This window comes from Saccopteryx bilineata, chromosome 5, assembly GCF_036850765.1.
Source record: "Saccopteryx bilineata isolate mSacBil1 chromosome 5, mSacBil1_pri_phased_curated, whole genome shotgun sequence".
Lineage (NCBI taxonomy): Eukaryota > Metazoa > Chordata > Mammalia > Chiroptera > Emballonuridae > Saccopteryx > Saccopteryx bilineata.
The window spans coordinates 1,835,711-1,863,168 of record NC_089494.1 but is presented as its reverse complement, the minus strand read 5'-3'; the positions used below and the strand labels follow the sequence as shown (position 1 = coordinate 1,863,168).

The following is a 27,458-nucleotide window of genomic DNA, read 5'->3' as shown; positions in this document are numbered from 1 at the left end:
TTCAACAAGCTACAAGTTCACCGGACTCATCCAGGAGACAGGACATCGTGCCCTGGGGCTGCAAGGTCAGGACACGGGTCCCGTGTGCCACGGGTGAGCGGCGGGCGAGGTCGGGGGGAGGCACACTGGCAACACGAGGGAGACGCAGCTACTGAGTTCTGGGCGGGTCTGCCCGCGCGTGTCCAAGCAGGGACGCACAACGCTCTGGCCCGAGCGGAAGGACAGTGAAGGGCTGCTGGTCAAGAGGCGCCCGGGAGCCGGGTGACCTGGACGCATGCGGAGGACGGTGGGGTCCTGCAGGACTGCGAGGGGGACAGGGACACGGGACGGACGCAGACGTCCGACGGACTGCGTGGAGGAGCGCCTCCTGCTCCCGCGGGGCGGCCACGCTCCGGTCCTCACAGCACCTGCCAGTCGCAGAGATGGAGGCTGCTGCTTCAAAGACAAAATGGGACGGGCACCTGGGGGCTCCCGTCGTCCTCAACGGCCTGCAAACCGAGGCCCAGAGTGGGCTGCAGGCATCGCGACCCACGGCGTCCAGCTGGCAGGCAGCCCAGACACGTCAGTCAAGGACAGACCTTCTTCCCAGGCAGCCCAGACACGTCAGTCAAGGACAGACCTTCTTCCCAGGCAGCCCAGACACGTCAGTCAAGGACAGACCTTCTTCCCAAAACCCAGTCCTCTCACACTCACGGGCAAACGTGCCACCGCCCAGGCCGACTCCTGTCCCCGCGCCCACCGCACAGAGCAGCACAGGGAGCAGTCTTCCCGCCAGCAGGCCCAGCTCTCGTGAGGCCCCAGGCCCCCCTCTTGGCCCAACAGCCAGGAAGAGCGGGTGCAGGAGCAGGTGCTCCCAGCGTCAGGGCAGCACAGGGCACTGCTCTCTGAGACAAGAGCACTTGTTGAAGAATAAGCCACGGGGATGCATGGATGTCAAGCTGCATGGAGACCAGGGACACCCTTGTCACACAGGATCACTACGGTGCTCTAACATCCAGGCAAAGCAGTGAGGCCTGGCCTTCCAGCGGTGCGGCAAAGCGTCTCACTTTGTCCAATGCTGACCACAGGTGGCCGGCGAGCCGGGGTGAAAAGTGGTGGTGGTGGCCACCTCAAACAATGTCACCAACAATGTGGATTGTGAAGACCGGGTCCTCCAGCACAGTGGCCTGCCACACCCTGGTCTCACCAGGCCTGAGGACAGACCTCCTGGACCCACACACGTGCACTCGGTTCTCCTGGGCCTGCCCGAGAGGAACTCAGAGCTGCCCCCTGGCCCGGTCTCAGGGACACACAGAACACGGAGGCAGCCACTGAGTCAAGCGGTGCCGTGGGGCCTGACCCAGCCATTCCACGCGGAAGTCTCCTGACAGGCCTGACCCCACAGGCCCCGGCACACTGACCGCCCTTCCCTGGTCCTCCCACACGAATGCTAAACATGTACCCGCCACGTGGGCGCAGGTTGATGCCCGAGCAAGCCGAGGCTGGGCCGAGTGACATCCACGTGGACGTCTTCGAGGGCGGGGTAGCTCTCCAATGGGCATCTCAGAAGCACCGGACAGCACAAGGGTGTGGGCTGTCCGGTACGGCAGCCACTGCCCACGTGGCCACAAAGCGCATGGAGGGCAGCCAGCCCCAGTGGAGGTGCTCCCTGCGTGTCCAGCCCGCCACGATTTACAGCACTCAGCACGCACAAGCTGTTTACACGAATTACATGGTGAAGCAATGTTTTAGAAATGTGAGGTGAAAAGTAATTTCATCTTCTGGTAGCCAAGCTGCCAGTGGCCCCCAAGGGTCCTGCCTCCTGGCATGCGCCCCTGCCAGGTGGGACTAGGCAGGAGGGAGCGTGGTGCTTCCAAGGTCAGGCCACAGAGGACAGTGAGGCTCCCACCGCAGTCCCCACACCACCCCCCGGGGAAGCTGCATGTGGTGAGGGCCCGAGGCCTCTGCCCACAGCCTCAGGAGTGAGCCTAGACCTGGATCTGACGGCCCCAGCCCCCAGCTTGACTGCAGCCTCATCCAAGACCCTGAGTCCCAATCACTCGCTAAGTGGACCCCAGGCCCCTGATCCACAAAAACTATGAGATGAGACACACTTGCTGTTTTAAACTGCTAATTTTGGGGTCATTTGTTATATAACAAAAAATAACTTATACAACCTGGGTTGGGCTTTTTTTTCCATTTGTTTCAAGGTGGCTACTATAAAATGCAGAATACCTCTGTAATTGTAACGTGCCCTGCATGTTTCCCCTGGGCTGTGCTGCTCTCCACGGTTCTAAACACAGAGACAGCTGATCAGGACTGTGCAGGTCACGATGGTCTGTCAGCTGGTGACGTGACTTCACTACCTGTCACTACCTGTCACTAACACGTCTCTCCTATTTAATTGTAAAACCTGATATCCAATTAGGTATTTGTAGAGAGTTAAGTAGCTCTCCAAAAGATCTGTGCTAGCTTTTCTTATTCTACTTAACTGTAAGAAATTGTTCAAGTCTCTTCCCAGTTACAAAAGATCAGCAGGAAAAATGAGAAAAGGCAGAGAAGTCCCAAGAAGAAATAAAAGTGACATGTAAACATACCAACCAGGAACCGGTCAGATGGTCAGTGCTGATGCCCCTGCTGGCCATTGGCTGTTTCTGGACGTGCACGTGAAGGAGGATCAGATGGGAACACGCTCCCTGCCTCCGGCCCACCCCACGCTGACCCCACGCTGACCCCACACCTGCCACCATACCTGTCACCACCCCACCCGCCACAGTTTTCTCAGCCAGCACCCTGCTGCTGGGGACGCAGGCCCACAGCGAGCGACGTCCCTGCCAGGAGTCCGAGCGGTGCAGCCAGGTGCCGGGCCCACGCTCAGCAGCAAGGAGGCGGTGCGGGCGCACACGCGGGCGGAGGGCTCACCTTGATGTGCTCGTGCAGCTGGGCCTCGTGCTGCCGTGACAGCTGCTCGTGCTGCCGCTGGAACTCGGCGATGAGGATCTGCCGCTGCAGCTGCTGCTTCTGCTTCAGCGCCAGGAGCTCCTGCTGCAGCTGCTGCTCCCGGAGGGTGGGCTCCGTCACCGGCAGCGGGAACTGGTGGTCCAGGCGCAGGTCCATGGGCACCGCCGGGGGCACCACCTGCAAAGGCAGTGCAGAGGCCACGTCCACTGCGGAGAGAGCACAGCACAGAGCGTGATCACTGCGGGCCGCGGAGTCCCCCGCCCCGACCCCTGGGGAGCAGCAAGGCCCCGACCCCTGGCGAGCAGCAAGGGGCCCTGCCCGCGGAGTCCGCCACCCCCACCCCTGGCGAGCAGCAAGGCCCTGCCCGCGGAGTCCCCCGCCCCCGCCCCGACCCCTGGTGAGCAGCAAGGCCCCGACCCCTGGCGAGCAGCAAGGCTCTGCCCTCGGAGTCCCCCGCCCGACCCCTGGCGAGCAGCAAGGGGCCCTGCCCGCGGAGTCCGCCACCCCCACCCCTGGCGAGCAGCAAGGCCCTGCCCGCGGAGTCCCCCGCCCCGACCCCTGGCGAGCAGCAAGGCCCTGCCCGCGGAGTCCCCCGCCCCCACCCCTGGCAAGCAGCAAGGCCCTGCCCGCGGAGTCCCCCGCCCCCACCCCTGGCGAGCAGCAAGGCCCTGCCCGCTGAAGGACAGACAGTCTACGTTTCGGATGCTTCTCCCCCACTCCTGCCCAACAGGCTCACGAAGCAGGATGTGGTGGCCTGAGGGGTCCACTCCTCAAGTGCAAAAGTCACAGCCGTTAGGAATGGTCAGACCAGACACAGGACCACAGGCTCCCCTGCCCCTCTGCACCCCTGCCCAGGGCCTGCTTGCCCACTGGACCCTACGCAGTCCCAGCACCGTGCCCGACAGCCCGGCTCAAGGTGGCCAAGGAAAGGGGGGAGGAGGCTCCGGACGAGCTGAACGGCACTGCCTGCCTTTACCCCCCTTCTTTCCAGAAAGCCACTGAAGAGTGTGTACCCAGACCACAGAACAGCGTGTGCCAGAGTGGTCCAGACAGACGCTCAGGACGAGGTCCCGTTGCCATGGTGAAGCGAGCGCCCTCTCGGCAACATGTTGGCTGGCTGCGGCCCACCACGCCTCCCAGCTGGCCGGCACAGGCGCACGCATGAGCCGGGGGCCTCTTCCCGGCCAACACTCTGGCTGAGGACAGCACAAGTGACTGGGAGTAGGAACAGTGGCCGAATCAATCTTAATGCTTAAAAATCAATACCAATTAAAGCAAGAGAAGAAACACGGAAGAATGTTCGGTTTCTGTTCCGGGTGTCCCAGAACGACCCGAGAGGCGCTGCTGCCGCAGGGGTGCGTGCTGTGGGAATGAACGGACGCACGCTCCCACGGGCCCAGACCGCCCACGGCAGGGCTCAGACACACCACTCCAGGCACTGTCCACAGAGCCCCTGGGCTAAGGTGGCCCAGCACAGAGGCCCACCACTGCCCTGACCCTTCCAGAAAACTCCCCCACTATCCGCTCTGGGCCCATGTCTTCATCAACGGACAGCCCCAGAGTCAGGGCAGGACACAAGGCCCTTGCCCCGAAAGGGGTGCAGGACAGAGATGGGGGTCCTAACTCAACAGACAGAGACGGGGTCAAACTCAACAGACGGGGCCTCCCTCACCTCAAGGCCGTCTCTGCCTGGACTGCCAGCACAGGTATTGTCACGCCTATGACCTGGCCCCAGAGAGCAGGGCTGGGGGTGCCTGGGACCTCAGCCCCACACCCCAGGGCCCTCTGGTGGAGACCTGACAGCTCTCGAGGGGTTCAGGGCTCCCAACCCCACACCCACAGACTCTGCGAGAAGAGCTCCTCAACGGAGGCACCCTGAGGACAGAGCATCCCCGCGGTCACTGCCCAGGTGACACCTGCACTCTGAAACCTGCTGTCCTCACAACCACGGCCAGGCTGCAGCGCACAGCTCATGGAGGCAGGGCCGACGCTGCTGGACAGAGGGCCCCTGAGATTCAGGGCCCGCCGGTCCCTGCCCATCCCTTGCCGGCAGCAGCTCTCACGCCGGGCAGGCTGGGCCTGGGCCAGTGGAAATGGGGAAGAGAAGGAACCACCCACAGGGCAACCATATAATTCTCCATATCCGATCACTTTAAGAAACTACCCAATCTCCTCTCTTTCAAGCACTAAGAAGCAAGATCAACCCCAGAGAGATGCAGGCCAGGACGCGCCGACTCCTGCCCACCCCCCACACAAGCTCGTAGACTGAATTATTACTCCCTCTTCTTCTTCTCACCCCTTTTATTATGAGGATGTAACGAACTGGGCAAACAACGTCAGTTTCACAGGAAGTCAGTATCTTCCCCACACACTGTGCTTTCTCTGAAGGGGTAAGTTACGGGTGAGCGTGGCCGGAGGGGAAGAGAGCTCAGTGAGCCAACTTCGAGAAGAAACTAGACGTCAGGAAGGGACGTGAGCTCCCACTCACGAGGGGCCAGTGCCGAGCACCCCAGACCCAGGCCCACCGCTGCGACCCGACTGTCCTGCACTGAGCTGTCCGCCTGCCTGGTCCCCTCGCTGACCACGAGTGACACCCGACGCCCAGGCTTGCCTGCCTTTTCTGGGTCACACGGTCATCGTTGTACGGAGGGCGCCAAGTCTGTGCTCGGAAGTGAGTGGCCGACAGCACCCCTCTCACACGTGGCTGGCTGGCTTGATGGGTCTCACACCTGGCGTGAGTGGGCTCTCCTGGCTTTCGTAAATAACAGCAGAGAAGCCATACGGTCCCTGTGCCTGCAGGCTGTCAACAGCGTCACCTCAGTGGCGCCTCTTGCAGGAGAGGTCACGTGTGACCTCCGTGTAGGAAACATGCCCAGGTGACCTAAGACCCTGTGCTGCAGCACGGCCGCTGCTGGGACGTGAGCTGAGGACCTTGGCTGCCTCCTCGAGCTCAGCCTCCCTGTTTCCAACTTTCCAGTGACCAAGGCAGAAAGACCATCAGAAACGTCCAGTAGGAACATCTTTCAAAACTGAGCATCAAACAACTTTGAAGGGATTCTTTCTTTTAACCTCAAACATGTGCTGCGTGCAGGCCCACCCTGAGACAACCCAGCGGGGAAGGCCAGCACGGGCTGCGTCTGCCTCAGACAGAGGGACAGTGCACGTGAGGGCCAGGGGTCCAGGTGAGCGTGCGTGTGCGGGCGCACATGTGCGTGCCTATGTATGCTGCGTGTGTGTACCCGTGTGTCTGAGTATGTGTCTGTGTCTGCATGTATGTCTGTGTCTGTACATGTCTGTGTGTGTATGTGTCTCTCTGTGTGTCTGTGCATGTACGTGTCTCTGTGTGTCTCTCTCTGTCTGTATCTTTGTGTATATGTTTATGTCCGCGTCTACGTGTCTGGGTATCTGTGTGTGTGTGTCAGTGTATACACGTGTATGTCTCTGTGTGTGTATCTGTGTGTGTCAGTGTATACATGTGTATGTCTCTGTGTGTATCTCTGTGTGTCAGTGTATACACATGTGTATGTCTGTGTGTGTATCTCTGTGTGTCAGTGTATACACATGTGTATGTCTCTGTGTATCTCTGTGTGTGTGTCAGTGTATACACATGTGTATGTCTGTGTGTGTATCTCTGTGTGTCAGTGTATACACAGAGACACATGTGTGTGTCTCTGTGTGTATCTCTGTGTGTGTCAGTGTATACACATGTGTATGTCTGTGTGTATCTCTGTGTGTGTGTCAGTGTATACATGTGTATGTCTCTGTGTGTATCTGTGTGTCAGTGTATACACATGTGTATGTCTGTGTGTATCTCTGTGTGTCAGTGTATACACATGTGTATGTCTCTGTGTATCTCTGTGTGTGTGTCAGTGTATACACATGTGTATGTCTGTGTGTGCATCTCTGTGTGTCAGTGTATACACAGAGACACATGTGTGTGTCTCTGTGTGTATCTCTGTGTGTGTCAGTGTATACACATGTGTATGTCTCTGTGTGTATCTCTGTGTGTCAGTGTATACATATGTGTATGTCTGTGTGTATCTCTGTGTGTGTGTCAGTGTATACACATGTGTATGTCTCTGTGTATCTCTGTGTGTGTCAGTGTATACACATGTGTATGTCTGTGTATCTGTGTGTGTGTGTCAGTGTATACACATGTGTATGTCTCTGTGTATCTCTGTGTGTGTGTCAGTGTATACATGTGTATGTCTCTGTGTGTGTGTCAGTGTATACATGTGTATGTCTCTGTGTGTGTGTCAGTGTATACACATGTGTATGTCTCTGTGTGTGTATCTCTGTGTGTGTCAGTGTATACATATGTGTATATCTGTGTGTGTATCTCTGTGTGTCAGTGTATACACATGTGTATGTCTCTGTGTGTGTATCTCTGTGTGTGTGTCAGTGTATACACATGTGTATGTCTCTGTGTGTGTATCTCTGTGTGTGTGTCAGTGTATACATGTGTATGTCTCTGTGTGTGTGTCAGTGTATACACATGTGTATATCTGTGTGTGTATCTCTGTGTGTGTCAGTGTATACACATGTGTATGTCTGTGTGTGTATCTCTGTGTGTCAGTGTATACACATGTGTATGTCTGTGTGTATCTGTGTGTGTGTCAGTGTATACATGTGTATGTCTCTGTGTGTGTCAGTGTATACACATGTGTATGTCTGTGTGTGTATCTCTGTGTGTGTCAGTGTATACATATGTGTATGTCTGTGTGTATCTCTCTGTGTGTGTCAGTGTATACACATGTGTATGTCTGTGTGTGTATCTGTGTGTCAGTGTATACACATGTGTATGTCTGTGTGTATCTCTGTGTGTGTGTCAGTGTATACATATGTGTATGTCTCTGTGTATCTCTGTGTGTCAGTGTATACATGTGTATGTCTGTGTGTATCTGTGTGTGTCAGTGTATACACATGTGTATGTCTGTGTGTGTATCTGTGTGTCAGTGTATACACATGTGTATGTCTGTGTGTATCTCTGTGTGTGTGTCAGTGTATACACATGTGTATGTCTCTGTGTATCTCTGTGTGTGTCAGTGTATACACATGTGTATGTCTCTGTGTATCTCTGTGTGTGTGTCAGTGTAACACATGTGTATGTCTCTGTGTGTGTATCTCTGTGTGTCAGTGTATACACATGTGTATGTCTCTGTGTGTATCTCTGTGTGTGGGGGAGGAGGAGCTCAGCTGCCCTGCCTGGTGGACCCCGCGGGCTGTGAGGGAACCCAGGCCTCAGGCGGAGGGGCTGGTGGCCGGGAGGATGCTGAGGGCTGGGCAGCAGCTCAGGCGGCCCCTTCTCAGGAATGAGGGGAGGATGAGAGCGGGGTCCATGCTCCTGACTCAGACTTTCCTCAGAGTCCCCGGGCACGGACACCCAGGGTATCTCCTGAGGACCCTCCCCCGGCCGCTCCTGCCAGCCCCCCCCCCCCCAGACACCGGGAGCTGCAGGCCCAGGTGCGGGTCAGGCCACAGTGCGAGGCCTGCAGATGCCCCGCCACCCAGAGTGAACAGAGGGCTGCAGAGGGCTGGACCTGAGCAGAGTGGCATACGTCCTCCATCTCTGCTGTCAGAAAGAGATGAAGTCCTGCCTCGGTTTCCCTTCCTGCGGCGTCAGAGAAGGTGTCGCGCTTCCGCTGCACGAAGTGGAAGGCAGAGCAGGAACAGCTGCCCGTCCCCTATGCAGACACGCCAACCAGCTCCTGCCACCTCCCCTCTGCCCACAGTGCTCCCCTCACGGTCCGATGGCTGGGGAGGCCCACACAGGGCTCGAGAACGCTGCCGGCTCACCCCAGGGTGCCCACAGTGTGGCGCCAGGTGGGGGAGAGGCTGACGCTGTCCCCAGCCCTGCCCTGCACACCAGCTGCAGAGAGAAGTCACAGTCCCCATTCATTCCAGTGTGGCGGGTGCGTCAAACATGACTTGTACTAATTTGGTAACAAAAACTATCTGAAATGCCATGAGTTCCCAGCAGAAGCTGCTGTGCCTTTGACCCAATGCACCCTGAAGAAAACAATAAAACCTTCTCTACTTAAAAAATGCAGCATCAAAACAAAAAGGCCTGTATTCTCATGAATATTTCATGGTGGAGAAGAAAATTGCTTTTATAGGTCGTGCCTTGAGAAACATATTAATACAATCGGGCTCGTGACGTCAGCAGGAGCACAAAGAGCACATTCAGAGCCCCACGGAGACGCAGCCTGTGCTGTGCACTGCGAGCCTCAGCCTCAGAGAGGAAAGATCCGCGGGCCGCTGCTTCCTCCTCCTGCCGCTTTTGTTTGCAGTCAATGACTGTTGAAAAGAACACTGTCATCTCCACTCCACGCCATCAGAGACGCACTACACAGAGCACCACTATTCCTTAGAAAACACCACCAGAGTTCAGGGTCTCCCCGAGTCAAGAATGACTCATTCAAATCCAGGGAAATAATAGCTACTTCAAACATGTAACCATGGCTTCCTCTTACTCTGACATTCTGCCTGTGTGTGTGTGGGGGGGGGGGCCTGGACGTGGGGAGAGATGAGGAGGAGGAAAAGGAGGGCAGGCGAGTTAGGACCAAGGAACTGCTTGGACGCCCCTCCTGTGCTCTGAACACAGCACAGGTTTGTAAACATAATTCTAACCTCCCCATCGAGTTCAGGGCACCGAGCAGGGTATCCCTGTCTGCACACGCACACGCAACGCACATGCACACCAAGAGCGTGGGCCCATACACAGGAGGGATGAGGGGAGCCCTGTGTGCCCGCACTCGACATGCCTTTCTTCCGGTCACAGGCCCCCTGTGCTGTCCCCACACTCTCCTCAGTGACGGCAGCACGCTAGGCACAGTGGGCTGACAGGGTGATGCCCGGTCCTGGGGAAAGAGAAGACGTCTCAAGTCCAGCCTGCCTGCAGTTCTGGACAGTGGACAAGAGGGCCTCTGGGCCGAGGTCATGTCGCCAGGAAACCAAGGGCCACCCTCACTGGCACCTTGCAAGGCCGTCACGTGGGCCAGAACTGCCCTGTAGACCCTCTTCCATGTCCACAACGGCCCACCTCCTGCTCCCAGGTATGAGCCGTGCCGTCTTGTGGAGGGACACGTGTCCTTAGGGGATGGAGCTATGGGGTGCAGACATGGTCCTGACAGGTCAGCTGCTAACCAGGGTTGGGACGGGCTCCCCAGCCTCTGTCCACAGGTCCAAGACCACAGAGCACAGGCAGCCTTGGGGGCCAGCCCTGCCTCCACACACCTGCCCGAAACCCACGCGCTCGGCCCCGCCGAGTGGCCCAGGACCTGGGGCTGCTGGCCAGACCTCCCCGTCCCCCAGGGCAGTCCACTTTCCCCAGCCCACTCCTCGCTCTCGGTTCCCTCTCACCCTGTGGGCACCCAGGCTCCGCTGGTGTCTTGCAGAGGCAGCAGGAGAGGCCGCAGGTCTGCTAGTGTGCCCTTTCTCTCTGCGTGCTGCCCCGGGACTCGGGCCCGGAACCGCCTCCTCCGGACGGGCTGCGAGGCCCCGCCGGCTCCCTGCTCCTGCTGCCACTCCGTGGGCCGCGCTCTCCTGGGCCCTCTGGGTGGGACCTGACTTCCCTCTGGGCGAGGATCTTCTCCTTGTCCCCAGTGCTCTGAAATCTTAAAGCGACGTGCTTGGGGACGGTCCTCTGGCACCCGTCATGGGACATTCAGCTGGCCTGCTTATTAACATAGCAGCTGGTGTCCCCCTTCGCAGGAACCTCCTCGAATACAGGCTGACCCCCTTCCCCGCTTCCTCCTCCTGAAGGCCCTCCGGTCTGAGTGGTAACCTCTGGGAAGGACCCTCTCATTTTCATTCTCGCCCGTTTCCTCTTCTCTCTCGTCAGCACAGCTTTCTATACATGAGGTTTGTACACATAATCCTAGCCTTCCACCGAGTTCTGGGTAAGTTTTGCTGTTATGTTTCCACCTGGCAGGTCACATGCCGCAGCCAGAGCACCAGGGCCCTGCACGCCCTTCCTCGTGCCACCCGTCCTCGTGCCACGGATGCCGTGTTCTCTCTGCTCCAAGGACAGTCAGGGGAACCTCCCTGCTTTCTTTTCTCTGCAAGCTTCTCTCCTCCTCGCTCCGGCTAGAGCCCTGGGCAGGTGTCGGCCCCCCCAGGACGTGTCCCTGAGTCACAGTGGGGGCACGAACTCCCGTGGAAACCATGGATTCTCACACAAGCCTCGGCGGTGGGTGAGTGAGCTGGTGCTGGTCAGGACACCGAGGCTTGGGGCCGGCAGGGTTACCACTTGGAGAGGCGGCTCTCAGCTCCGCCAGGCGCAAGGGCTGAGCCTCCAGGGCACCGAGCAGGGCACTGACTCAGCGCTGCTCCCAGGACAGCCACCTGCTTCCACAGGGCCGGCTCCTCCACGCCGCCTGTCCCCAGGCGGGGGCCGCTGGGCTGTGTTCTCCAGAGGAAGGACCTTCAGCTGGCCACCAGCTGCTAGGGGTCCACTGCGTCTGCGTCCTCACTGCCCTCCTCCGGGCCCCGCCGCCTGTCTGGAGGGACGTGGCTGTTCTCCGAGGCAGGGACGCAGCCCAAACCGGGGCTGCACGGCCATGGCTGCTGCTGTCTTCTGGGCGCACACACCGAGGTAGCTTGGGCATCTTGCTTTCCAACTTCCGAGCTGCGGCAGACGTGGTTTCTCCTGCTGATCTCACCTTTGTGAGTTTATGACCTTTCTCTAGAATATGTATTATTTTTTATAGAAAATTTCAAAAATGCACACTGGCAGAGAGAATGCCATCGTCAGCTGCAAGGTTCCCTCGCCCGAGCCCGGGGCTGTGGCTTCCCCGTTCCCGCCCGCAGTGACGTCTGTCTTCACTCTGAAGGCACCCCATTCCTCTCGCTCACCCCGCACCCTCCGGGTTACGGCTGGAGGCACGGGTCACCTGTGCGTGGACGCCGTGCGTCTTTGTTTCGCTGCTGCACCCAAGGAGCACACGGGGGCTCCCTGCCCTGATGCTTCCGACAAATGGCCAGTGGGACCCAGAGGCCAGGGGCGGGCTCCCCCTGGACTCCAGCAAGACCACCCCAGAGACTCCGCGGCCAGCACGGTGCTCCTGTGATGTCAGCAGCTCACAGTGCGCCTGCCGCACGACTACCTCTGGGCCGCCAGCAGCCCCGTCCCCTCACGCCGGTCAGCCAGACCGCCCTGCAGCGAGCAGGACCCAGCCCCACCGTGCTGTGGAGACGGACACTGAGAAAAGCGTGCTTGAGTCTCTTGCTCGTTCATCGAGCCCCGCGTGGCCCCAGAGGCCATCGAAGAGAACCGTCATTCCAGGGGGACAGGGCACCAGGGCACTGCCCCGATGCACAGGTCCTCCCTGGAGTGCTGGGGGCCTCAGGAGAGGCCAGCAGAGCCGTGGGCCACGTGCCGCCTGGCGGGGGCTCCGGAGAGCACAGCTTATTAAAAACATCCGTCAAAGAGCTGAACAGTCATACCAGGTTTTATTCAAAATACTGATTTACATGCAATCTCACTTTCCCCAATGGTGACCTTAACTGAATTACAATCACTCTGTTCAGCACAGTGTGTGCACACACGAGCACGGAGGGGGGAAGGGTTGAGGTCTGCACTGCTTTCCAGTGTGAAGACTCAGCGATATTCTGTGGGGGATTTGTTGTAAATAACTTCAGTGTCCCCGCGTGGCCCATCTGTAAATGAACACACACGTCCTTATTTACATGATCTGTGCAATGCCAAAGAAATAGGCTTATGTCAACTCTTCACCATCTACACTGTACGTGAAACGTGGAACCGAATGGCCCCGGCACCCAAGCGGCAGCTCTGCTCTGTGTGTTCAGTCGAGATCAGAAAGAAAAGGCGTAACGACAGCTGAGCAGAGGCGCAGGCGTGGGGGCCCGGGAAGGAGGGAGGTCCGCCGTTTCCACCAGCTGCTGCCCCACACCAGGGCGTCAGGACTAGATTCCACGTCATCTGCAAGCCCCAGGAGCAAGCTAACCTGAACCCTGTTGGGGGTAACCCTCCTGAGCTAAGGTCACTTCACACAGGTCCCCCCAAATCCCACCCCAACTCAATACAAAGCAGGAGGTGCCCACCTGCCCAGCCTCCTGCTCAACACACTTGTTGAACTCAGAGCAGCACAGGTGACAGGCCCCTTGGAATCAGCCGACACACAACCAAACTGGAAGTCTCCATTTCAGGTGATAGAAATAGGACCCAGAAACACTCTAGACTCAGAGAGCATCAAGGGTTCCTGACCTGGCAGTGGCACAGTAGACAGAGCACTGGCCTGGGACGCAGAGGACCCAGGTTCGAAACCCCAAGTGTTGCTTGAGTATAGCTACCCCGTGGTCACCGTTTTGAAGCCCAAGGCTGCTGGCTTGAGCAAGGGGTCACTGGCTCAGCTGGAGCCCCCAGTCCAGGCACGTATGAGAAGCACTTAGTGAACTAAGGTGCCACAACTACGAGCTGATGCTGCTCATGTCTCTCTCACTAAAATAAAAGGCAGCAAGGGAAGGTGGGCACTGCCTCTGACGCAGAGGGAGAAAGAGGCCTGGCTCCTCCTGGTGGAGGGGGGCTGGGCTGAGCCCCCGGGGAGGGGATGAAAGCTCTTCCCAGCCCAGGAGGGTGAGGGCAGAGAACTCTGGAGCAGACTCCCAGCCATCAGACACTGCCACAGGAGTCACGAGATGCCCCTGCTCTGCTCCCTCCGACCCAGTCCTCCGCTACTTGAGGAGCCCACAATCCGCTGCAGGGTCTCCCCTGGCCCACAGCAGGGGCCAGAGCCGCCTTCTGACCGTGGGCCTCCTGCTGAGGCCCCTGCAGAGGCAATGCTTGCAGACAGACATCTGAGATTTTTCCAGAACTGGTGTTAAACACAAATCTCAGACAGAATGAGCCAAGCAGGAGGAAACAAGAGATAAATCAAGACAATTTCCACATGGCCCTGCGGACACCAAAGAAAGTGCTCAGCAGGTCCTTAAAGATAAGTGTGGTCGCCCGCCCCCCCGAGGGACAGCGGTGACAGCCAGGAAACCGTGAGCCGCTCTGAGACCAAAGGGCAAACACTGGTCCAGCGAGAAGTGCATGTGCTCAGGGAAACGGCTCCGAGAATGATGCAGAACTCACCTAGGTGGGAGACACACGCCCGATCAAAAGCCCCTGCCAGCCTTCAGTGAGGGAAGGAAAGGGCCAGCAGAGAGTGGACAGGACCGTGTGACAGCAGCGCCCAGGGGAGGGTCAGCTCAGGACCACGGGGCGCGGGGGCAGGGGCACGCAGGGCGGGGTGGGGAGTTCGCGGCTCTCGGACACTGTAGGGCTGCAGAAGTTACAACAGAACACTGACTTGAGACAGTTTCAGTTCATACAGTAACATCACATACTTGACAGAGAAACAGAATCAGTGTAACTTCTGACAGGATGGGGGTGGGGTAAGAACCGCCAAAAAGAACTTCATGGGGAGAAAAGAAACCTGCTCCTCACTCCCTCCCACGCAGGTCCCTCCCCAGGGACGTGCACACGGCAGCCCTGGGGTCTGCTCACAGCTGCAGACCTGACCACCACTCCACCCCTGGGGTCTGCTCACAGCTGCAGACCTGACCACCACTCCACCGGAAGTCCAGGCGGCAAGATCCCTCTGAGAGGGCAGGACAGTGACGCCACCCAGCAGAACTCGGAGCCCGGTAACACTGCAGGGTGAGCCCCCAGCACCGTCCAAGATGCCCTGCAAGGGTCAAAACACATGCAAAACAAACACAAAGGCAGGGGAGAGAAGCTTCAGGGGAACTGGGGACACTGAGACACACTCGTCACCACGTATGACAGTTAATTGGACGGAGCCGAACAATAAACTGTATTTTTTAAAGACCACAAGGGTCATCTAAACACTGGGTGACTATCTGATAAAGTCAGAGCATTGTTTATTTTGTATAAATATGAATGTGCAATGAACTTGTGCTTAAAACAGAAATGCCTGTGTTTCAGAGACGGCACTGGTGCACTGTGGGGTCTGACTCTGGATGGCTGTGGGCGGAGGCAGGGGGCGAGGAGGGGAATGCCCACACCTGACACACTCCTGCGCATGTGCAAGAACAGCCACTGGAGCGGGGCTTGTGGGAAGCTGCCCACACGGCCACCAGACCCCCAGACCACTATGGGGTAGTCGGAGTATGCAACTGCTCGGTAGTGGAAATGAGCAGCAGCTACCCGAGGATGTGTGGGGATCTCAGAGAGGACATCAGTAAAGTAACACTTGGAAAAGCTCAAAAATGTCAAGCTAAACATGATACTGTCTGAAGAACAATGCATATATGGCAAAGCAAGTTCTTCTGTTTTTGTTTCTTTAAGTCAAAGACAAAACCAAAACTGAACACGGCATTCATGTTAACTAACTGTGAGGAGCTGACTGGACACCCGGGAGCCCCGGGCTGGGGGCCCCGGGGGAGACGCGCCCCCCAACCCGCCCGGGGCGTCTCACCCCACTCTCCTCCCAGTGGGGCTCGTTTGGGGTCGTGAGGTCCCCTGATGACAGGACAGAAGGACAGTACAAAATTCTACCGCAGTTTTAGAACAGAGACGGCATGTCCAGCAAGAGCAGCATGGACGTGGACACGGAGGCCAGTGGAATGTGGCCCCAGAAGGGGTCCCACAGAGGCCGGCCCTGCCCGCGGTGCCCTGGGAGGGGAACAAGAAAAGGTGGCGCTCCCCTCACCAGCCTGGACGGCAAGTGTCCGCTGCACGGAGCCCATCACAGAGCCTTCGACACTCCACAGACGCCGAAGGCCGCTTACGGGGAGACAGGTCGCCACTGCCGGGAGACCATCGGCCTGTGCCCTGAGGCGCGGGAGGCGGCAGGCCCTCAGCTACCTCCTGCGCGTCAGAGGCACGGCGGTGGTTGCGCGGTGAAACCACTACTGCGAACACGACAAACCTCTTCATCGCAAAGAGCCACTGAAGTCCCATTTTAAACTGACCTATTCAAAATTAATTTCAATGAAAATTTCTGACAGAAGGAAATACATTGTTCCCTCGTCTTACCTTTTCAATGGCAGACAGATCTGGTGTCTGCACTACAGAACGCTCTAAGCAGCGAAAGTCCCAGACGGCCGAGAAGGCGGAGCAGCGCGGCCTTCGCTGCTGCACCTCTCCCAGAGCGCTCACGTCCCCTCTGGGTGAGGGCACTACAACCAGGGGACAACAGGAGGTTCACGGGAGGGTTCCTGAGGAGGAGGGGTCAGAGGCTGAGTGTTATCTACAGATAAAAGAAACTTCACTTTCAATGACATCTGCATTTGAAGTGGCCATTTTCAACCTACTCTGCTTAACTAGCCACCTGGGGGACGACACATCCTGGGGCTTTACCTGAAGAAGGACAGTGGTCTCCCCCCAATTATTCAGCAGCTAAGGCTGCAAGGACACTCTTAAGCCACCTGACACATTCCTCAAAACCCAACATCTAAAAATATCTGAGGACCTGCCTAGCTGCTCACGCCTCTTCTTTAACAAGCAAACAGAAGGCAGGGTCAGCACACATCTGAGGCCGAACATGCCATAAACCATTATTCCACTGAGTGTGCGGCCACGTGAAGTCAAGTTTCCTTTAGAAATGGAAAATGTCACAAACACTCTAGAAAGTGGTCGATGATAACGTGCGGAAGACCGTTTGTCATGAAGTGTTTGATTTTGAAGCCCAGTACCAGGTGCTCTCAGGAAGAACTGGATAGAGGTGGTGGTGAGCGGGGACACCGTCAATGTCTATGTATTACTAGGGACCCACTCAGGTGTCCACGCCAATTCTCAAACTGCATGGACAGGTCCACACGCCCATGCCGTCTGCTGGGCAGAGGGGTGCACTCCCCCCTGGCACTTACGGGGCGGCTTGTTGCACACCCACGCCGTCTGCTGGGCAGAGGGTGCACTCCCCCTGGCACTTACAGGGCGGCTTGTTGCACGCCCACGCCGTCTGCTGGGCAGAGGGTGCACTCCCCCTGGCACTTACGGGGCGGCTTGTTGGAGGAACACGATGGATGGGACTTGCTCCACTGCCTTTGAAAACTCCACTCTAAGGGCAGTAAGAAAGAAGAAATCTTTCCCCAAACCAATCACCATGGAGACAACAGCCACAGAATTCTGGCAGCTGGTAAGAGGCCAGCAGAGCCCAGAACGGGTGCTGGCATGCCAGCGGTGAGGGGTGAGCACGCCTGTGCCCTCAGGAGGAGCTGGGAGGGTGTTCCCCGGGAACAGGAGCCCCGAGAGGAAAGGGCAACAGTTCCCAGCCCCTGGGCACCCCAGGAAACAACCGGACCCTGCCCGTCGAGTGGCCGGGAGGCAACCAGTCAGCCTGCCCCAACCAGACCCCTGAGACGCACTCAGACCCTGGCCCGACACTCAGGAAAGCCTCCAATGTGGACCAGGCAGGCGAGTCCTGTCTGCTCTGACCCCTGAACACGCAAGGCTGTGGGTGTTGTTCTAAGGATCCCCCAGAGCCTGGAAGGTGCGTTCTGGAGCAGGGCGGGGCCACAATGCTGCAGGAGCGAGGGCACGAGTGTTCAATGGCTTTTTAGTAAATTTACCAAGTTGCACCAAGAATTCGTTTGGGAACATTTCAACCACTCAAATGTGATTAGTCCTTGTGCATTTACTTTAAGGGACAGTGAGTGGCATTTGCTAACTAGCTGAATGTGCAGGAGAGAAAGGACACTGGAGGAAAGGGGGCGCCACCGAGTCCAGGGGAGGCCGTGCAAGGAGCTGGTTTGCGGGGAGCCATCACGAGCCTGGTTTGGGGTACATCAAGTCCGAGATGCCTAGTTCCCAGGTGGGAACCCTGGCAAGCAGTGGGCTCTTGGACCAGGAATTCAGGACAGGGGTCCAGGCTGGAGCTGACATGTGAATCACAGTGGCATCAAGATGGTCTCCAAGCTGGGACATGTTGGGAGGGGACCACTGAGATCCCCAAGGGATGAGTCACAAGAAGGAGAAGCCATTCCAAGAAGAGCCCTGGGGAGTCCACAGCAGAGACGTAGGACAGATGAGGAAACCCCGCTGAGGGGCCCGAGGCCCAGTGCCCAGGGCAGTGGGCAGGCAGCAGGAACCTGTGGTCCTGGGACAAGGTGCCAGAAGAAGAGGGGGTCTGCTGGGTCGGCGCTGGGGAGAGGCCACATAGGGCCGGACGCAGGGCAGTGAGGAGTTGGTGTGGGGGAGCAGGGAGAGCTGGCCGGCTGGCTGGGTGGCAGATCCTGCAAGCTACCAGAAGGGCAGCGCCCACCGTCAAACCACCCCAGTTCGTCTCACCTGAACACCAGTGCAGACCCCCCAAATCTGGAGGGGTACGGGCTCAAGGTGGGTGCAGCTGAAGGGGCAGAGAGATGAGCATCGAGCTGGACCCCCCTTTCTTCTGCGGACCAACACCACTGAGGGCAGCAGTGCTGGAGACAGTCCACAAAGACGCCAGAACCGACACCGGAATGGGACAGGGGTGCCGACGGTGCGGCTGGGGCAGCACTGGTGAGGGCTGTCACAGAGGCGGCCACAGCGCCCTGGCCCTGCCCAGCAGCCCAGCGGAGTCTGCAAGCCCCGGTTCCTCAGAAATGATGGGCAGTAAGCGGGAGAGGCACGGCCTGTCTGGAAGGCAATGTGGGATGTGCCCACATTCTTAGGCAAAATTTTACTGTCCCTAACTAAATACTGATACCTTTGACGCAACTCATATAAGCTAGGGTTTGTCCACATCATAAATTCATTTTTAAAGTTTATTTTAATACATTAAACCATAATGTTTAGAAAGCCACATACACAAACTCTTCAATATATAGATGTACGTTTACGCTTACATTTTAGAGTTTATACTTTTTAGTTAGGATCGCGTTAGGCATAGTTTCACTCCTAGTAATCACTGTGAACACTTTACACACCACTGGATATAAAAATACCCATGTATGTTCATATATATATATATACATATATGCATACACGCGTAATATTATACTGAAAGTTCCATTCAACAACAAAAATGGGCTGTTCCCATTCATCTTCCTAGAGAGAAAAAGTTCTAAGTTCCCCAAAGGCTTCGGCTCTAAGCCTGTTGGTCGTCCTGCCCGTAGGACACCCAGCACTGGGAGGAGGACACCGTCAGGACACAGCGCCGGTCGAGCACTTGTATCTGCTCATCTCGGGCGCCTGGAGAGCGGTGGCCGAGACCACAGGAACCACAGCCTCCGGACAGCGGGCACTCCACGTGCTGGACGTCTGGGGCGTGAGCGCGCGCAGTCTCCGAGCCACAGCCCCTTACGAAACGCGGTCTCCGTGGGGTAAGTCAGCCTCTGTCCAGCCCACCCATGCTGTGCACTCCCCCGCCTGTCAGTCACCCACCGCAGTGCTTGCTCAAGCCCCTTCGTCCACTGCACAGCGGCCCCAGAGCGCAGGGGCAGTGATGCTGGCCACCCAGACGTGCCAGAGAGAAGCCACGAACTACTTCCTTTCAGTGAAAAGTAAGGGTGCTCCACTTTTGTTCTCCTTCATTAGTAATCGCTGTTCATCTCTTACCGTGCCTCACACAGATCAAAATCTATGACGGGCACATAGGTGAAGAAAGAACACGGATCAGCGGCTTGGCGCCGTCAGAAGGGCAGGGGCGTGGCGGAGACGGCAGGAGGAAGGCGGGCAGGGCCCGGCCTGCAGCACCGACAGGACAGTCCTCTCACGGTGGACTCTCGGCCACACACGAGAGCAGAGAGGACACTGTGAGCTCCCGCGTGTCCGCTTCAGGGGCTACCAACGTTCTGCCCTTTTGTTTCATCTGCGTATGTTTTCAGAAAGTCCTATTAAATGACAAGCTGAAATTATAAAGTCACACAGACGTTTAAGAAGCCAGGTTCTCAACAGATCACTTTAATTTTTTTTTTTTTAAATCAGAGTAATTAGCTGTATACACGATGCAGAAAGCGTTACTCAAAAACCTGCTCCAAATCCAACTGAAGAGAAAACAGTTGGGCAGCATGACGCGGGCCTGCACGGCTGCCTGCCGGGAGGGAGCAGGACGCCCCCGCACGCATCAGCACGCGACGCCCCCCGCACGCATCAGCACGCGACGCCCCCCGCACGGCATCAGCACGCGACGCCCCCGCACGCATCAGCACGCGACGCCCCCCCCGCACGCATCAGCACGCGACGCCCCCGCACGCATCAGCACGCGACGCCCCCCGCACGCATCAGCACGCGACGCCCCCCCCCCCGCACGCATCAGCACGCGACGCCCCCGCACGCATCAGCACACGCGCGTCTGCCTTGAGCTGCCCGGCTCCCAGGACAGCCCCGAGGTCACTGCCACGGCGCCCGCACTTCCGAGGGAGCCAGGTTGCCTGCCCCCAGGACCGAGGGTCGGAACGGGAAGGAGGAGAGCAGGACCATCCTTGAAGCTCTGCAGACTCCCTTCCCGTGCTCCTAACTTCTTCCGCATCTCTCAAGAAGAAACGCAGGTTTGGAAATACCTGCAAGCTCAACTTGAGCAAGAGCCGTGAAAACATCCTGGCATGGACCCTGGCCGGTTGGCTCAGTGGTAGAGCGTCGGCCTGGCGTGCAGGAGTCCTGGGTTTGATTCCCGGCCAGGGCACACAGGAGAAGCGCCCATCTGCTTCTCCACCCCTCCCCCTCTCCTTCCTCTCTCTCTCTTCCCCTCCCGCAGCCAAGGCTCCATTGGAGCAAAGATGGCCCTGGGCACTGAGGATGGCTCTGTGGCCTCCACCTCAGGCGCTAGAATGGCCCTGGTTGCAACAGGGTGATGCCCCAGATGGGCAGAGCATCGCCTCCTGGTGGGCGTGCCAGGTGGATCCCGGTCAGGCACATGCAGGAGTCTGTCTGACTGCCTCCCCATTTCCAACTTCAGAAAAATACCAAAAACAAAACAAAACAAAACAAAAAAAAACCATCCTGGCATGCAGCAAGGAACTTGGCTTTTAAAGATGTGCACAAATGTACTTCTGGGAAACTATAAATAGAACTAAAAATGGTGGAACCTGAGTTAAGTTCTCACATGTGAAGTCAGCTACTGAAGGTGAACCCGACTTCCAGAAGGAAGTGACAGCAATTCCGGAGATTTGCTACAGTTACTTCACAGACAGGGTGTGGACAAGAACACTCATGTTATACAATCTATACAATCGCAATGCAAAGGCATAATAGAAACAGTAACAAGAAACCTCATGTTTCACTACTGAGCACTTAGTAACAAGAGTCTGCTTGTGTTACCAACTTCAGTCCTCCCAGCCCCGTGCACGGTCCCAGCGGTGACCCGATATCACCGATGGGCAAACCCAGGCTGGGGCGCTGTCAGCAGCTCACTAGGCACACAGCCAGGATAGGTTGCCCCTGGATGCAAACCCGTTCACACCCACTGAAACACCTCCCGCCCTGCGGTCCTGCCTCTTCTCCCTGTCCACACCTGGGCCTCAGCTGTGCTCACACCTGTCAGTTCCTCTCCGAAAGCTGCTCTCACTGCCCTAGACCAAATGCATAAAAATACATTATCTAAAATTAAAAATAGTTCCAGTGGTCTGGGAAGGCCACAAATCCCTGTGAAATCGTCCTTGCCATTTCAGTGACACGAGGTCAAGCTTACATAATACAAAGAATACATTTCAGAATTTCCTTCTTAGCAACCTCCAAACTGTTTGGTTATGTATTTTACCTAACAGCTGGGTTGCAGTAAGAACCAACATTACTTCATACGTAGTAACAGTAGTAACAGTTAAAATATTTAAAAATAGAAGGTGCTTCTTCCACTCGATGGAGAGAGATGAGGGCTGTGTTTCTCGGCAGGAGCTGGCTTCTTCCCACACGGAGCAGGGCGGGGTGGGGTGGGGTGGGGTGGGGTGGGGTGAGGCGGGGCGGGGTCGCCCTCCTGGCCAGCACTGAGCACTCCACCTGGGCTTTCTGGAACCAGCTCACCGCACCATGTCTCCAATGTCCAAGAAGGAACGCAGGCTCTATTCATGGGCTTGGTGGGTAACTCAGGAGAGGGCGGGTGCGGGAACATCCAACAAGCAGTTGGAAATGTGGGACTTTAGTGGGGGGGGGGGGGGAGTAGGGTGAGACTCAGGGCCTAGAGGAAGCCCCTGGGACACTGTTCAGAATCCAGCCCCTTCATGTGTGTAAGCTTGGTCAGTGATGTGGCCTCTCAGCCTTGGGTGCCGACATGCAGCCCCATCGGGAAGAATGAAGACTCTGGGGAACAGGGTGCTAGAGCGTGGTGGGTGGTCAGCACCTGGACTGACCCGCTGCTGTCCTTACCACCATCCCCACCACAGTTACCAGCGGCCCGGGCTGTGATGCTGAGCTCTCCCACCTAAGGTGGGGGGCTCCTTCTACACCGGGACCCACACACTTAACACAAACACAGGTCGTGAGGGAGGTCACTGAGGAATAGTGACGAGCTACAAAGCAGGGCTACTGGTAGAAGATGGGTTAGTAACACCAAGCATGCGATGTCCACCTCACAGACGCTGCGCAGAGGTCTGTTCCCGCGGATGGGTCACTCCACTCGGACGCTCCAGGAGCCCCCACTCACTAAAGGCAAAGCCTCGGTGCTGCTGATGGCCTGCACGCCCCTCGGTGACCAGCTGGAGCCTAAAGCTATGCTTCTGCAGTCACGCAGCCACACCCTCTCCTCCCTGCCTCCTGGCAGCTCCGCCTGGGCACGACACCCAGACCTGCAGCCCTTCCCCACTAGTTCCTGCCACCTCCCCGCCCTGGCCTCCCCCAGCTTGGTGTACAATCTGCCTCTCTCCACTCCTAACCCCAGCCCGGCCTCCTGGCCACAAGCTGACCCGTGTCTCCTCGCTGCCCTCTCCCCTGGAATAACACAAGCTCCACAAATGCAGGGGCGCTGCCTTCTTAAGAATGTGTGCCAAGGCAGTGATGGGCATGGAGAGGCCCCCTGCCACGAACGACCAGGGCTCGAGGCTCCACGGGAGGCTCTGTGACCCTGCAGGGGCCCGTGCCCCAGGCCCAGCTGCCATCAGTGCCCGCTCCGCAGCGCTCGCCAGCCTCTCACATGGCGTCTGCACGACTCCCACCACGGGGTCTGGTCGATGAGCACACTTGGGACCCAGCAGAACTCTTCTCAAGCACACAGGGACAGTCCTAGAACAAGGCCACCGAGCGAGCTCAGCAGAATTCACAGGCTTGGGAATTCCCAACCACAACACGTCAAGTGCAAGTCAACAACGAAATGATCACCTGAGAAAATCCCCAACTTCATATGCTGAATACTTGGAAATATCTCACTTTTTAAAAACTGAGCCATAACACAAATTTTAGAGACTACAAAACAGACCCTATAAATTAGAACTGAAACCCTACAAATGATCAAAAGCAGCTGCATTTGTACAGAGAGGTGCATAAACCTTCCCTGCCTACACATAAAAAATAAAAACAAAAAACAGCAGCCTAAAGATTCATGCTAGCAAGTGTTCCACCTCAGAACTGAGAACAAGAACGCCTGAGTTACCTCCACAGAAGAGCAGGATAGAAACAAGGACAGGAACGGATGAAATACAAAATCCCTGTACAACAGCGTCAACTGCTGGAGCTGGTTCTCTGAGAGAACAGAACGGACAAAGCTAGCCAGCCTGGCAGAGGCTTCCTGTCCCCACCCCGGAGCCACGCGCCCCACACCTGGAGGGGGGGCTGAAGACACGGCTGCATGGCCCCCAGGCCCCCACCTAACAGCCCCTCCCTGGGGCTGGCCTCACACAGGGTGCTCAGTGGGCATTTGTGGGGCCAGGGAAGGCCAGCCCTTTCCCCTCGGGCTCCTTCCCACCTGTTCTGCCACCCACCGTCCCCCCACCACCAAGGACACTGTGAGAGGGCTGCTGACCACCGAGGAAACATGAGGACCACCAGATGGCAGGTGTGGCTGTGACTGAAAGGTTACATCGCAGTGTGACCACAGAAAACAAAAACCACCCCAAACAGACTATTACAAGGGATCTGTGACAAGAGCTGGTGTCCCTCCCTACCCCTGGCTGGGTGCAGTTAGCCCCGCTCTGGGGTCCACGTCAGGCACACCACTGCCCTGTGCACAGAGCACGCTGGGGAGGGGAGGAGGAGGAGAGAACACACTGCTCCCACACGGCGGTCACGACAAGGCCTCAGCACATCCCTGGACACCTTTCTGTCCATTGGGGGCGGAAGGAACATGCAAGCAAAACAAAATTCTGATCTGAAAAAACACCCTTCCTTCTGCCTAATAACTGCGTACAACTTTCAGATGTCCCACAAGAACATAAAAGGGTCTTCATGCCAGACCTCAGGGTCACCACCCCTGTGGACACACTTGTCCTGTGGAGGGAGAAACGGCCAGCTGCCCAGCTCACCACCCCGGGCACACGTGCCCAGGGGGCCAGCTTCAGGCACAACAGAGACATGTCGTCAGGCCATGGATGTCCCACTGTGCTGCAACCAGGATATGCTCCTGATGGCTCTGCCCTTCCCCTGAGTCACTCAGCAGTGAGGCTTTATAACTCAGAGGGTCTGGAGCAAGACCACAAAACTTAGTGGGGTAACAGCTTGTGCTGAACACAAGTGACCTGAACAATCTGATACCTACCGGAGAGGGAAGGCCCTGCTCTCCTCCCTCACTCTGGGGACAGAGAGCCCGCCCAGTGTCACTAGGCAGAGTGGCCTGGGCTTGGTGGCGGTGGTGGGCTTGGCCCTGTGGGGGCCCAGGAGGCACAGGTAAGGCAGCCTGAAACCACCATGTATCCCCACAACCCAAGACCCCACCGAAACAGTTAGTGGATTATTTTAAAAGTCACCAAGATGAATGGAGACAAACATTGAGAACCAAGTCCTCCCAGACAGGGCACAGGTGAGAAGCTGGCACCTGCTCTGTCCGATGGAAGGACTGATTCACACCCCGTGGTGGGCAAGGCCGGGTCTGGGAGCCTCTGTCCCCTTGGGAAGGCCAGGGGACTGGCCACAGCGTTCTACGGGAACCCTCCCTGGCTTCATCAGTCACACCTTGTCCACAGGGCCATAGCCAGGCAGTAGGTCACACTGTCACCAGAGGGCAAAAGTCATTCACTTCACAGCTGTACCGGGGTCACCGGTCTCAGATGAGGGCGGGGCTGTGGATTAGAGCTGGTAGGCACGCAGCAATGGCACTCACCCCACCAACCACGGTCACTCTGGCCCCTCCACTGGCACACCCACAAGGAAAGGGCCAGCAGGGGTCATGTCCAGGTGGTGCGCCTGACACCCTGTCCTCGGGCAGCAGTCGCAGGTTCTGCCTGCAGACCCATCAGCACTCATTATAAAGTCGTCCAGGGGCCGACGAGGAAAGCAGGGTGCCCTGCTGCACCAGGCACAGTGGCTGGCACGGGGTGGGCCCCCGGAGGACCCCAGAAACAGGGCTGGAGAACTTGATGCAGCCATGACTCCTGCAGTGTGTCCCAGTCACCCGATGCCACTGCCAGGCCCAACAGCTACCTGACGCCAGAGAGGCAGCCGGGACCAGAGGACTGGCCCCCTGCTCAAAGCCACACACCAGCTGAAGCAGGCGGCCCATGCCCCAGGTCAGCTGGCTCTCTCGCCTGCCGCAGCTCAGCAAGGCCGGGCCCTGGTCCTTCTCTCACAGCCCAACGCGGGGCACAGGATTGGGGGGCAGGCATGGAGCGCTGCCAATGGAGCGAGGGCATTGCGGGGCATGAAGACGGCCCAGGCTTGTGCCTCAGGAGAGACGGGCATGCACCGGGGTGTCCCGGGCGCACCTGCCCACAGGAGCTCCAGCAGGCAGGGCTGCACAAGGGCACATGCCATGCACAGGCCTTGACAGGGCAAAGCTTTGACAAATGTTGAGTGGCAACAAACCTTCAGCCACAAGGGGAAACCGGGACCTGAGGTTCCTCAGCACCACACTCAGTGAGCGTGGTGGCAGCTACGCCACCGTCAGGGCCGTGCCCCCTGGTCAGACCCCTTCCTGGCCTTATGCTCACCTGCTCCCCAAAATGACTGAGGCACCCCCAAACAAGCCGTGAGTGCGCTCGCCCTGCACATGCACGCCTCCACAGACGGAGCTGGGGCCCCGGCCGGGCTCCGCAATCATGGGCCCTGCGGCTGGGAAGCTGCCTCCCGTCCCGGCTGTCCACAGAGGCCCCTGATGAACGTGGTGATCGTGGTCAACTCGGTGGAGGGGAGAGGGAAATCCTCAATGTCTGTTTAAGTAAATCAAACAGTGTGAACGCTTCTCCAGTTCTTCACACAGCTAGGTTTTGCTTCAGTATCTTTAGGTTCCATGTTTCATTTCTGCTCTAGAAGGTGAAACAAGCCAGCAAACAGGAAAAGCCCTGCAGACAACCTATTATGTGGAGTGCACGCCTGTGCCGTCTGCAGATGGGCACCACGTGTCCGCCACGCTGCACACCCACTGCGTGCCCGCGCCTCCCACCCAGCACGCCAGAACGGAGCTCCTTACAGAGTGACAGTGACTCTGGCCAGGAGATGACAGCCTGGCACGAGAACGAGCAAACCAGAGCAGCTCTCTCCCTGCTGCCACCCCTGCCTGGTGCTTCCACTGGAGCCACCCTCAAAGCCACCAAATTGGTCACCGACCCTCTGCTGTGGCCACCCAGAAACCCAGCTGTGCTCCGACGGAGTGTCCGTGAGGGCAGGAAGGCCTAGCTGTCCCCGATCCTGTGTACTGAGGGAACGGCACTTCCAGGGCCCAGGACGGGAGGCTTTCGAAGCTCCCCTGAGGTCACAGATCTCTTATCTCCTTCTGTTCACAGGCACGTCAGCAAACCAAACAACAACAGAATCTGCCTGGGAGCCAGCAGAGGCTCGGGGCCAGCTAACCACAAGTAGTTCCTGTTCAAACATTCAAGAGGAGTGTCAGGAAACTCAGTAACCCCTTTCACAGAGGGGTGCTCAAACACCCTGTAAGATCTAAGACTTAGGAATCCATCGCGAAAGCCAAACCTCACTGCTTCTTTTATTAGTTTGGATAAGTTCTCCAGTGTTTCTGTAGTATTCTCAAGATTCCAGAAGTTTCTTTAAAAAATTGCATCTTTGTTGCAGAGCCTGGAAAGAACCCTTACTACCTCGGAGGGAACACGTGTCAACCGGAGCACCTGTGGAGGGCAGGGACCAGCAAGGCGCACCTGAGCCACCCGCACGAGACGCCCTTCCCTGGTACAGCTCTCCCAGGACCAGTTGCTCTGGCCCCTTCCGTGCAGAGTGTCGGGCCACTTCTGAGGCTCCTTTCCCAGCAGCGGAGCCGGGTCCTCGCCCGCGTCTGGGTGCCTGTTCCCTGGGAGAGGGACAGACCTCGGAGGAGCACGTTCCTCCTGGCAGAGTGGCCACGATGCACCAGGGCAGCGATGATGGACACCCACCAGCGTGCCCCCTCGTTCAGCAAGAGCCGTGCGCCTCCCACCATCCCGCCGCCCCCAAGCTCCCCCACCATGCCCTCGGCAGCCTGGCGGTCTCCTGGGGCCCCTCCCTCCGTCAGCCTGCTCAGTGTCCTCACTGCCCGGAGCTCGGTGAGCTGGAGTGC

At 57.7% G+C, this 27,458-nt stretch overlaps 1 protein-coding gene across 10 annotated transcripts in view; it reads right to left on the bottom strand.

Moving 5' to 3' along the window:
* HDAC4 (histone deacetylase 4) overlaps window positions 1-27,458 on the bottom strand; it is a 276,699-nt gene that overhangs the window by 97,235 nt on the left and 152,006 nt on the right. For all 10 annotated transcript variants that reach the window (XM_066233668.1, XM_066233661.1, XM_066233665.1 and 7 more), the window contains one exon: window positions 2,902-3,146. In XM_066233668.1, the coding sequence (XP_066089765.1) occupies window positions 2,902-3,146 (245 nt within the window). The remainder of the gene's footprint in view (window positions 1-2,901; window positions 3,147-27,458) is intronic.